A 13,907-nucleotide genomic window follows, 5' to 3' on the forward strand; every position below is an offset into this window, starting at 1 on the left:
TTCAAATATATTTTCAATAATGTATCTTTTACATTTAAATTTATTAATCCTTTTGCTGTTTCCTTATTATTTGATAATACTTCATAATTTTCAAAATAAATTATCAATTGCGATTAATTATTGCTTCATTATACTAGTACAACTTGCACAGTATTTGCTAATTAGACAGAAATGATGGTTTGTTCTATGTATAGTTGTTTTGAGGTTTTCGTTAGCCAATTTATTAAATTTTACGCTTTTGTGGAATATTTTATGGATGGCTTTTATTTGTAAATATATTATTTATTATGCATCTACATATAAGTAATAATGTAAATATTATTATAATTATTGCTATAGATAACATATAAATATGTGGAAATTATTCGTTTTCTGTAATGTTGCAGCAAAATTGTAATTTATTTAATTTACAAAGTTTTGAGGTTTAAATTTTTTCTGTGGCTTTTGAACTGCTTTTCATTTTATTAGATAGTAATTTAAATGAATTAAAAATGTATTTTCATAATGTTTGGAAGACCTGAAATATTTATAGTTTTAAGGAAAAATAATTTTTTATGTCTTTTAATTTGCTAAATTATATTTACTTTTGTTAGTGAATTATTTATATTTCTAAATCTTTTCATTTCTCTCCTTCTCCAACTGTAAAGACATTTTTATGTTAATAAATAACAGCCTTTTTATTTCCTTATTTCAAAACTTTCTTTTTTGAGTGTATCCTAACGAATTATTACAATACAGTGTAAAAAAAAATGCACAAGATAACCTAAAACATGGCATAGAAAATTTCGTGAATATTTCTTAAAAAATAATATTTATTAAGTTATTAATCTTAACTGCAAATGAATATACGACCTTTTATATACATTTTCCCGTCAAGTCTCTGGAAATTTAATCATTATGCATTATTAAAAACAAAACACTCTAAACATCGAACGAAACGCTCGCATTCAAATCTAAAGCAAAGAAAGTCACGGAAGGATCAGACGCCTTTCGTGACGTCACTCGCAGCTAACCAGGCCATGTTATCTCGAAGGCCACGCCCCATGCCGCACATATACTATACATTACATCCATGCCTTCTCCAGTATTCGAACCCGAGCCCTTTGTTACGGCAGTCAGTGTCGCTCACCACTATCCTGGTTGGGCGGCACGCTATATATTCAAAAGTATTACACATGCAAATATGAGTGATATGCAACCGCAAGCTCACCAAGTTTTCTATACGTTCTAGAAAAGTTCTAGGTGCACCCTCTGCGTGCGTCACACAACACACGTCCAGGCGGTAGTTAAACTTGTTCCACACATTTTCTAGCATCATCCTGTCAATTGGTCATCACTGCAACATTGATCCATTCCCTGAGCTCTTCTAATGATTTTGATAGTGGAGATACATGAACGAGGTTCTTAATGTGCCCCTCAAAGGAAGAAGGCGCAAGGCGTTAAATCAAGTGACCTGTTAACGAATGGAACAGTGATCCTCACCAACACGCCCAAATTAGTGATGCGTAAGTTCATCGTTCAGGTATCGACGAACTTAGAAGAGGTGCCCTGTCCTTTGGATGACAAAGTCCTTGGAATCAGCAGCCAATTGCAGAAACAACCACAATTGCAATTTTTTACGAATAACGCACCAATCACACTCTTGTTATACAAATTTGGTTAGTTTGCTGTAATTTTTAAATATGAGTCGCATTTGTATGTGTAATGCTTTTGAATATATACTATATTCTATTGTAGGCATCCCAAGGCCTCGTCTTAATAAAGGAAGAAAGTAATGCCAAAAAACTCGGAGATTTTCATCTGAGCTTCTGGATTTTTAATGGTACTGTCTTCCGAAGCTCTCAGATTATTGTGGATGTGTGTTTTCAACTCTGAGTTTGTTCGCAGTTAAAGATGTAGTGATCCATATTTCCGGAAGCACCACATGTACACAGATCGTCATTCCTCAGTTGAAAGCCAACTAGGAATGTAGATAAAGACCTACGACTCGTGAAAAATTGGGTGTTTGCTTAATGAGTGTGGAACTGAACGCTGCCGAAATCAGCAATTGAAGATTACTGCTCCAGATGTCTGAAAGATAAATTAAATAAAACTAGAGTAATTTGCAAACTGTAATATAAATAGATGGGCAGGGCTGGATAAGGTAGAGAGCTCATTTTGCCATCATTTGGATTAGAATTATTGCTTTGAGGCAACATTTTTAGCGTTACCCTTTAATAATGCAGCCACTTCTCTTTGGGTTACTATTTATGAGAGCTGGCCTAATTTAATATCCCCTGTTACCAATAAATAAGACTGCATAACCTTCTGAAGGCTAAATTTACAACTGAGGAACTTGTTATAAATCTTTCCTCTAGAACAGTTTCTTTGAACTTGAAGTCATTAGTGCTATAACTATTTCTTATTTTTTTCCTACGTGTAAGTCCAACACTTTCGTTTGCGTAAACATAAGCTGTGCGTACCAGCTAGTTCTTGTGTTTACTTTTTGTCGAGTTATTGAGGAAATTATTTTTTAAGACAATGATCTGCTTTATACAGTAAGAGTCTATCTTATTGAGAAGTAGATGTGAAATGTAATCTAGGCCTTCTAATTTATTTTCAATTAAAATGCTTATTTTTCACATCTTTTTTCCTCAATTCTTCAGGAGTGTGCAATTTCATTCAGTCCGATGACCTGTACCATCGAAATGGGTATGTGACAGAAGATATCGAAGATTTCGGTTACAGTTGGCTGCAAGAAAAGACAAAGGATAGTTGTAAGCTGGAACGCATAATTGTGCCAGAACCGCCACCGGATATCTGCAACTTCACTGCCAGCCCTTGTGAGATTCTCATGGACCCAACTCTTTACTCGGCATCGTGTCAGAACGATGTAACTTACAGCCAAAAACCGGAGGCCTCGATGTGCAGATCCAAATTTCAGTATGCTGAGCAATGCTGTGAAAAGGGTATCTCGCTTGTGGAATGGTTAAAACTCAGTGGATGCGGTAAGTTTACAATTTCAGTCCATTTCTTATCCCATTAGACATCTTTCTAAGGATGATGGACACTCAGTCTAACTAGAAAGTATAACTCGGTTTAAATCTCAGTTTCCTTTTCGAAGAAGTCTTAAAATTGTTCTAATACCTGAAAAATATGATTTTCCGTTAGTTTTGACACTGACAAATGCAGTTATTATTTATTTAATGCAGTTATTTCTATTAGGATGATATAGTCATTTATATTGTTAATCATATAAAGCAATGCGTCTGAAACAGGAACTTAAAAATTTGAGAATTTTGTAATGGAAACGCGTGGAATTTGCTTTAAATTTATTTACTTTGCTTAGTTGACTTATAATGTAAGTGTAATTTTGTGAAATCGGTCATTAGACTGCATTTGATCCAAAATCTTTATATTAAAGCTCTATGCAGCGTATGCAATGCCACGTTTATTATCTTACCAGGCAAAATTATTCACCCGCTTCGACTGGACTGTCTTCATAACAAGCTGTCTTCACTGTGCCTCACATAGTAAATGACTCACATAACCAATGCCCCGCACGGCAAATGTGTGCACAGACCCAAAAATACCATATATTGCGACCTACCCGCGAATTTCCTTGCACAGTAAATGCAGAATTAAATTTGTTTTATTTCTGTTCCAATAGCGCATTAATATCAGAAATAATGAGTATAGGCAAAGGAGAGGCAAATAAACATATTTCTGAATGTTATATTACTACTAAAGCACTCTTCAGCACAAAAGAGCCCAGAAATAAGTTCTCTTCCCCTCTAGTGATGAAAAGAAGAACAAAAACGTCCATCCTATTGCAACTCTTAAAGACCTTCTGAAGAAGTGAAGATTAAACTGATTCTATAATTTGAAAGCAAAAATTCATTAAACTGGAAAAGGGAATATGTTCATATCACAGCCGAGCAGTTACATCCTAGTAAGCTAAGATGATTAGAATATTTTATCTCTTCAGTGAGAGTGCCAGGCAGTACTTCGAAATCAACTTACGGAAAGGAAGATCATTTTGAATCATTTCAAAACCATGTTAGGTAACTTCCTGAAAACTGTACTTACTAAAAACGCCGAAACCATCCACTTGCAGAAGAAACCGTGACACAGTATGCTTACACAATGTATGAAAAAATGTTTAGAACTAATAAATTAGCTAATTCCTAGCATTTACGGTATTAGTGGCGTTTTGAATATTCTCTGAAATTTTTATGGTGTTTTGCGATTTTGGATCAGAACAGAGTTCTTGTTAAAATGATTTCTATCAAAAACTACGGGAAGCTTTGTATCGTGTAACGAATGCTATAGTGGAATGGATTATGATCGTTATGCGAGAGACATCATTATAAATCAATATAATATCAATATAAATATCGACTCAATACATGCCTGTAAGTTAAGTATACTACTTGATTTACATAAGTAGAAACTTCTAAGAATATATATGGAATGTTGATATTTTTCTCTGGTCATTCATATTTCACATCTTTCTAAGAAGCCAAAAATCTTTAAAAAATGGTGATTTCGAATTTTTGCATTTGCAGATTCTCTACACTTTTAGCTTTCTAAAAATACCATTCTTTAATCTCTATGGAAATTATAACTATAAAAAATCTAGTTTTAATTTGTCACCGAATGCTGTGATAAATGAGGAGTTTTACATAAAAACGCGTTTTTCTCGAAACGTGATATTTTTATACTCGATGTACCTTTTCTCAGGAACTACTACTGCTCACAGGTATATAAACTTTTTATGGGTTATTTATTATGTTTCCTATTATTTACTGAAATGAGCTTTTTGTCATAAAGTAAGAAATAAAAGATTTTTTTAAATTTTTTTGTGTGAGAAAGGCCTAAATTTTACTATGCCTAACAAAATATTCTGTAAATTACTCTAAAATTCAAAATGTTTCAAAAGCTCATTTCGGTATAATCAGATAGGTATACTTTAATTACACAAAAAATTTCAAGCGTGTATCTACAACAGATTTTGAGCAAAGGTACATCGAAAATGATCTATTTAACACTGTCCGTATAGGGGTTTCCAACACCCTTTAAAAGAGGTGATCTAAAGCGCTATAGATATTAATTACAGCTCGGTCTATCACACTTCTAATTATACCTTTCTCCGAAATCCAGTTGTTTACATAACAGCGCATAGAGCGTGATATTATTGAGCACATATAGAGTTTTATACATTGAAACTTAATGCATTATTTCCAAGTTGAGGATTTTATGGCATAGTAAATACGTGTATGTATTTAAAATCTTACAAATCCTTAGTTTTGTTTTAAAACTGTGTATCCCTCTGTCATCGTACGTTGTATTTGTGTATAATTCTCTCCTTGGTTCTAAATATTTTCATGTTATAAAGTTCATTTTCCAAGATTTATGCGTAATTTCACACAAACGACAACTTCCGCCTTCTAGACAAAGTCTTGAGAAGGGTTTAAGTCCCTTTTTATTTAACTTTAGAAATTACAAATGCGTGCTCTTGACGCTCACAAACTACGCCGACCCGGCGGTAAAATAAAAATAAGAAACTAAACGAGATACTAACAAGTCACTAGCTACGAGGCTCTCTAAACGTAACTAACCTCACCGCGTTTTACAATACCGCTGATACTTCAGCAAACTCTGAATCACGTTGAAAGATTAACAATTTGCCTAGGCAAGCACACAGGCCGAAACGCGTGGTTCTTCAATTTCTGACTAACTACCTCTGCGCTCGTGAAGTAAGAAAAGCACACTTCGAACTCGTTTCCTTTCTATTTAACTCAGAATACTTCCGCTGATAATTTGAATCCTTGCGCGTTCTACTAAAAATTTACATACTCTGGCATTGGCAGTTCCAGGGCAAAGTAAGGCTTGACAGGAAAGATAGTTTAAACTTAAAATAAATGTTAGTTAAAATAAATATAAACCCTACAAGCAATCTAGTTTAAAGTCATTAGTACAACATGCATATAATAGAGACCTGGAGGAACTTGAAATTCTTTGATACGTTTAAGCTGAATTGCTGTAAAAGTAATTCTTTTCCTGTCTTACTTTCAGAAAGTTCGTGCCCGGAAGGCATGCATTTCGAGTGCACTTCAGCCTGTCCCAAAACCTGCGACAATTACAAGGATTACGATGCAGATGACTGTGACCTCATGCCGCTTTATACTTGTACCTGCCCAGAAGGTCAAGTATTGAAGCAAGGCAAATGCATCGATTCTATCCTCTGCGAGACTTGCGATGCTTTGGGTCACATTGTTGGTGATGCTTGGAATGTAGGACCATGTGAACAATGCAAATGCTTGGAAGATCTGTCGACTCGCTGCACAGTTACTGAATGTCCTGAACCTCCCATATGCAATGAAAATGAAAAGTTAGAAAAACTGATTAAAGCGGTAAATACTTGCTGCGATGCCTACCAGTGTAGTAAGTAAGCTCTTCTTTTCCCGCCTATATTACTAATCATTTTCCTTCAGTGAGAATGAAGTATTTACAGGAAATAAAATCATTTGATTACTTTTCGTTTATTTGCAGTCGAAGAAATCGTAGAGTGTCCAGAACCGATTCTTCAAAAATGTGCGAAAGGAGAAGCAAATGTCAAGTTCACTAATGAAGATGGTTGTCCAGCATATAAATGTGGTATGTGCATTTTTAGCAAATGGCTAAAACCATTTCATTAATCATTAGAAATGCTTTGTCAGTAATACATACACATATAACTTCGACCAAGTGCTGTAAATTACAGAGTTATTCATTACGGCCGAGATCGTACAAGATGTTTCATTCGAATCCGTTTTATTAATATGTTTAATATATTACATACACAAGAGCTATATAACTAAACAATTTCCGATATCAATTACATATTCTTTCCACTACAACACACTTCTGTCATGTCTTGTTGCCTAGTATAATATTGCGGTGGCTTTTGCAATTTTTGTCAGTTTTCGACATCGAGCTCCTTGATAAACTATTTGCTATCAGTTTTGGTAAGGTAAGCAGGCAGATGACTGACATTTTTGTCAGTTAAACAACAGTGCGTTGCGGTTTCTTCAGATATGATGGAGCGACCTAAAGGTCTATCACAAATTAAATCAACGTCTTCCAAGCCATCATATTCGCCCCGTCTTCAAAGAATTTAGGCCAAGAAATTCTCCAGATCTGAGTCACTAGACTTTCATCATATTGAAAGAAAACCTTGGAACAGTAAAATCGCGCTTGATATAGCAAATGAAAGCGAACATCGCCTCTGAAAATGAAGGCGTCAACTCAATAAAACGTCCTTAAACATGGAAACCCAGATTGTTAGGGATTTAAAAGAAAGAGACGGTAATTTCCAGTAATTTGTTATATTGGGATATGTTAAGCAACTCTCAAGCTTTATATAGTTAAAACTGCGTTTGGGTGTATTACATAGTATGCCTATAATAAACAAACAGTAAAAATGTACTACACGTGAAACTGCCTAAAACAGAAAACTTAATGTGAGATTTAAAGTTTAGTGAGTAAAAGATTAAAAAGTTAAACCCCTTCTGATGCGAATAACGGCAACAGTATTCAAGATCATAAAACTTAAGAACAGGGATAAAATAATGTGTTCCTTTTAAAAAATTCAGTATAAAATCGTAGCCTTTTATTAACTGTACATTTACTATATTTCAGAATGTGCTCCAGACATGTGTCCTCCCCTTGTGGAACCACCCCTCTACGATGGTGAAGTGAACACTGTCGAAACTGTAGGTTGTTGCCCGGAGTACAAGACCATTTGCTATCCTGAGAAATGCGAATTGCCGCCTCTTTGTGGTCCAGGTTTCAAAATTGCCACCTTCGAAGGAAGGTGTTGCATTAAATATAACTGTGTGCCGAAGAAGAATGTTTGCGTGTATCAACACCAGTTTGATGTCTTGGATGGAAAGCAAGTCAACTTGCTGCCAGAAAATTACTACGAAGTAGAATATTCAGTAAGCATTGTGATTAATACTATATACGTAGCTGCCAACTCTTCCAGTTTTTTGACACATCTCCGGGTCTCCCGGTTTTTAATTTTTAGCCTTTACTAATAAAAATGCTTTTCAGCAGTGAATTTAAATTGTGCAAATAAAATTTGTATACGGTTTGAAGTTTTATAGGGAATTTTCTCCATCCTTTTTGCATGCTTACGTGGTGTAACTGTAGCACACTCGGCGCGTATATGAGTGGTCCAGGTTCGAATCCCAGCGAGTTCATTGCTGATTTTTAAACTTTCCTGCTTTAAAATAACCTAATGTCCCTAAACAGTGGCGTCCTAACTAAAAGGTGGTGGATGATGATGCTTCATTCGGCGACTGTGTTCCCTAATCCCCAGTCACCCTTTAAAAGGGGGAATATATAAGGTATTTTCTCTCTCCTTTCTACATACCTTCCTGGTGTAACGGTAGCACATTCGGCACGTATTCGAGAGCTCCAGGTTCAAGTCCCGGCGAGGGCATTACTCATTTTTCATGTACTCCTGCTTCAAAAAACCCTATTTACTCTGCACTGGCGCCCGAACTAAACGGTGGGGGATGATGATTCTTAACCACGAGGATTTGACGATGGTTCCTCTAATCCCCAGTCGCCCTATTTTCTCGCTCCTTTCTGCGTTCTTTTGTGGTATAACGGTAGCACACTCGACATGTATACGAGAGGTCCAGCTTCGAGTCCCTGGAGAGCATTGCTTTTTTTTCACCTTTCCTGCTTTAAAATAACTTAATGATTTTACAGTTTCATTATCATATTAATGAAGCTTAAATTGTGCAAATTCCATTTCGGCATCCCTAGTCATTTTCCGCATAATTTTTCTTATTGAATTTTATCTGATATGCATTTTTTGACTTATTGTAAACATATACAGAATTTTACATGAAAATTCAACCAATATGTAAACAATAAGTGTTTGTATTCAATTATGTTTCACTTCAATAATTTCGAATCATTAGGTCCATTTCGGTACATGAAAAATATGCAGTACTGCTACCGGGATTCAAATGCCGGACCTTCCTATTAGTAGCCGAACATGCTTGCAATTACACCACGAAAATATATCGGGCTTTGGACCTAGTCGTCAAATACAGGTAGTGAAGAATTTTATCGTCCACCATATTTTAGTTAGCGCTAGAGATGGGAAAAACCCCTCCTTTAAAGGATCAGATCGGAATCGTTCGCTCACTAAAGTGAATCAGTTGTTTTTAACGATTCACCGCTCATTAACAATGATCTTCATAAATGCGCTGGGAACAGGCCTGGATAATAGCGGTGAGCAAATATGGAGGAAAAGCAGAAAGAATCAAACAAGAAATGAGATCAGTGGAATGAACTCAACCAAACCGCTCACTTTCTGGACTCATTTCTTTCAACTGTACTTTTGAGATTCTCTAAAATCATCTTTCTACATAGAACAACAATAAAATATTGCAATAAAAAAAATGCTAAAATTAAAAAAATAATGAAAACTAAACTCATGTTTGTTAAAGATTACATTATTTTCTTACTATAATTGATATTTTCCGCTAGAGAGTTTCGCGCGCTGGAGATAAAAATGTTTTTTTTTTTTTTTTTTTTTTTTTTTTTTTTTCGTGCAGTGTTGCCATTGCTGGCTTTGAAATTGTTGAGTTTGTTAATGAAAAATTCGTTAAAGTTTTACAAAATATGAAATAGATAACAAAACAAATTCGAAATTCAAAATTCGGCCTTCCATGTGCCCATGTTCCACTATGGTTAAGTGATACACTGTTTATAGCAAGGAAGTTAGAATAGATGGAGTAAGCCTTCCCAGTATGTCCCGTGAAATGAAAATGAAGCCATTAAACGTCACGACTTATCATGGCCGCTGCCAACTTCTGGCGACTTCTGGTTGGTTTTGTTTACACTCTAATCGGTGTTGTCTATATGTTAGCTATTCAATATTGGATGCTTATAAGCCTCCTATTCTAATTTCAATACTTAACATAGAGGATTTTCTCCTTAGTATATAGAAAAAACACAAAAACTGCAAATAAATCTTTCAGATTTAATAAAACCTAGGTACATGAAAATGCGTAAATGGCAACACAAGACAAAATGTAAACATGTTAAAACCTAGGAAGACCAGTGGAAGTTTCAATGGTATTTTATGGAAATTCTGCCCAAAGATATTTCTCTGAGCCTGCAAACGTTGATCTTTTCTGTCAAAATCAATGTAATTTTATTTAACAACATATTTCGCAGTCTTAACCGTACGCTGTATGGCGGCCATGATAAGTCGTGAAGTCACGTTGTTAACACCTTTTTGTTTCATTTTTGTGACGCCATGCTTACTCCATATATTGTGACCTCTTTGGTTTACAGAGATTCTACGCAAAATGCCGTTTTGATACTAATATCCCATTCGGGACTAATGTCCCTTTTGGACTGAAAATCTAAGAGGGTACGCGTATCTTCATCGGGCTCCTATGTTAAACCATTCCTATCGGTTTCCTATTATTAAGGTTTCCTATACTGTTGTTGAACTCACAATTTCTCTCTCTGCACTTAAACTTACTCCTGCTAACCCAACTTTTTTGTCTTGTTAACTTAGTTATTAAAACATCACTTTTGTTTTACTGAATACTTACTTTTTATTGATGGTTTTTCAAAAAGCTAATCCATGGTACTGTAATCGAGGGTCAGTTTTGGCACTTTACAAATCTTTTTGTACTTTATATCGAAGTTTATCAAAAGTTTTTCTACATAAGAAGTTTTCAGAAAGTATTTCTTAGTAAGAAAGCTTTTACAAAGTATTTCTGCGTATTCTCTTTATCAAAAGAATCAGTCACAAGTAATCTTTTCATATCATCATCCAATGTTTGCATGAAACAATCGATCTCATTGTTCCTAATTTATCCATTAAAAATAATTACTTAAAGCTTTGTTCTATATAAAACTTCTTTCGTTGCTATATAAAACATGGAATTGGCGGGAGGTCATTTCGGATTGACCACATCAGATTTTTTTTTTCTGTAAAGAATTACTTGCAAAGAAATTAGGCTTGTCATTTATGTGCTTGTTTTTTATAAATGCAATATTTAAAAACATTTCATTTCAACATATGATTTTTCTTAATTTTTATTATTATAAGCAGCCTCAATATCCGCCCCCAGGAGAGATTTCGCATTCTATGTTTATAACCTTTTATACAGCTCCCTGGTCCCTTGCTTTATGTTTTTTAGTCCAAAAGGGCTTTGTCCCTGAAGGACTATTGTTTTTCGTTTTTGCGATTTTGCTTTGAAAACTTTAAAAGGCTGTATCACTTTTTTAATCGTTGCCACCAAACACTGTCGCCCTGTATTATATTTGAAGAAATTAAATAATGAAGAATCTGCATAAAAGTATGTATGTTTCTCGCATTGTAATAAAACAACGGTACCTAGAGCCATCCAATTTTGAATGACGTAATCCTACTACGAATATGGGCATCTGAAAGCCCAAATTTAAAATTTGGAATTTGTTTTATTATCAATTTCATATTTTGTAAAACTTTAACGAATTTTTGATTAACAAACTCAAGGATTTAAAAACCAGCAATGGCAACACTCTACGAGGGGGGGGGGGAATTCTTATCTCCAGCGCGCGGAACTGCGTATCGGAAATTCCAAAGATATGCCCATTTTAAAATTATTTGGTGACATTGCTGTTGAACTGAATTTTATGGTTTAAATGCAAAGAATGAGATATTTAATAAATAAAGGTAACAATAAAACGTTAAAAGAAAACGGCCCTTTGGACGTAATTTAAAATCTGAAACCTTTCAGATATTTTTTTTCAATTTAATTTATAAATGAAGAGAATTTAGGAACTAGTAATTTATATTCTTTTTTTCAGGCTGGCGATTCTTGGTGGGATGGACTCTGCCGAAACTGCTCGTGCACCGAAACCGAAGGACAATACGTGTCAAGCTGCCGAGTCCAGATATGTCCAGTGATCTCGAGTTCCCAGGCTGCTGAAGTAATGACTTCACTAAATAACATTCATATCTTTCTTCGTGTAAAGCTTGTAACTCATATCATTTTGTTTGTGCATATAATTCAACTAAACGATAAAACTTATACACATCTTATTTAAAGCAACTTTTTCAGAATTCATATTCAGTATCCTTTAAAAAAAAGTTACATGTCGAATCACAGCATAAGTAGTCCCAAAACTTTGATAATATGTGGATACTGAAAAATTCTGATGAAAAATTCTTAAAATTTCTGATGTATACTGAAAAGCATTGAAATGTAAGAGAAATTAGAAAAACGAAAAATTGGATTCGTGCGATACAATAGCTAGGATGTACGGTAAATGTTCGACTCAACACCTTTAAAATAAAAATTTTAAAAATTAGAATAAAGATCATAAGGTAAATTAGTAAAGCAAGAGGCTATTTGTTTTTTCTTAGTAGTAATTCGTTTCAAGAAAATCATGAACCAGGTTTGTTCGGTGTAGAGTGTGCGTTGTCATCCATAAAAAAAGTCAGATTCGCCTGCATTTCTGAATAGTTTAACATAAGATTGTTATTGAAAGTGCTAAGGAAACAAGTATCATCTTAATAGTTATAAATTTTAGGACTAGAGCGAAAGCTTGAATATAGAATATTTTCCTTCAGCTAGAGGAGTGCAAATGACAGGGAAACCTGCGCTTCAGCGATAACAGTGATAAGTAAATAAAGCTACTGGCACCATCTATTGATAAAAATATGAAAACAACTATGAAATAATATCCTTAAAAGCTGAGGGCAAAGACGGACTGGAACTGGGATCGTTAACTACGAGGGCTATCCAGAAAGTAGATTACGTTTTGGAATAAAAAAATAAACAAAGTATAGGAAACAAATTTTATTATATACAGATGAAAGCCACACTCAAATACTACTTTTCTACATAGTCACCATACAAATTAAGGCATTTATCGTAGCGATGTACGAGCTTGGAAATTCCTTCGTCGAAAAATTCGGCCGCCTGCGCCTTCAACCACTTCGTTACCTCTTCTTGCAGCTGTGCGTCGTCATCAAAACGCTGCATAGCCAGCCACTTCTTCATTGCTGGGAATAGGTGGAAGTCGCTCGGTGCCAGGTCGGGACTGTACGGCGGATGAGGAAACAACTCCCACTTAAAAGATTCAAGAACTTTACGAGTGACATTTGCCGTGTGGGGCCGGGCGTTGTCGTGAATCAACAAGATCTTAGAGCTCAACATTCCTCTGCGCTTGTTTTGAATTGCTCTTCTGAGTTTTTGGAGAGTTTGGCAATACCTTTGAGAGTTTATTGTAGTGCCTCTTTCCAGGAAGTCCACCAAAATTACACCTTTTCTGTCCCAAAAAACAGTCGCCATCATCTTCCTTGCCGACATTGTTTGCATGCATTTCTTGGGTTTTTGGGGAGAACTTGTGTGCCCCCACTGCATTGATTGCAATTTCGTTTCACAGTTCACATGTTTCACCCATGTTTCGTCACCAGTAACGATGCGATCGAGTAAAGAGTCACCATCCTTATGGTAAGCGTCCAAAAAGTTCAACGCTGCAGCCATTCGCTGATTTTTGTGGTCCTCTGTCAAGATTTTTGGAATCCATCTTGCACAAAACTTGTGGTAACCAAGCTTTTCGCTGATGATTTCGTGCAACAAACTTCGCGAAATTTGTGGAAAACTCAAAGAAAGTTCCATTATTGTGAAATTTCGATTTTCACGGACTTTAGCATCGACTTTTTCGAGAAGTTCGGCGGTCACTATGCTGGGTCTCCCACTTCGATCTTCGTCGTGAACATTGGTTCGGCCATTTTGAAATCTTATGACCCACTGACGCACTCCACCTTCAGTGATAATGTTGTCCCCATACACTTCACGAAGCTGCCGATAGATTTCTATCGGTTTACAGTTTTTTGCAGTCAGAAACCT

General features: G+C 35.3%; 1 protein-coding gene across 2 annotated transcripts in view; it reads left to right on the top strand.

Moving 5' to 3' along the window:
• LOC118192014 (hemocytin-like) overlaps positions 1-13,907 on the top strand; it is a 342,722-nt gene that overhangs the window by 308,748 nt on the left and 20,067 nt on the right. For both annotated transcript variants that reach the window (XM_085819309.1, XM_085819312.1), the window contains exons 65-69: positions 2,646-2,987; positions 6,058-6,426; positions 6,535-6,639; positions 7,663-7,961; positions 11,857-11,979. In XM_085819309.1, coding sequence (XP_085675435.1) covers positions 2,646-2,987; positions 6,058-6,426; positions 6,535-6,639; positions 7,663-7,961; positions 11,857-11,979 — 1,238 coding nt within the window. The remainder of the gene's footprint in view (positions 1-2,645; positions 2,988-6,057; positions 6,427-6,534; positions 6,640-7,662; positions 7,962-11,856; positions 11,980-13,907) is intronic.

Source organism: Stegodyphus dumicola, chromosome 1 (genome assembly GCF_044657685.1).
Source record: "Stegodyphus dumicola isolate Sdum_Otavi_A_Nest chromosome 1, ASM4465768v1".
Lineage (NCBI taxonomy): Eukaryota > Metazoa > Arthropoda > Arachnida > Araneae > Eresidae > Stegodyphus > Stegodyphus dumicola.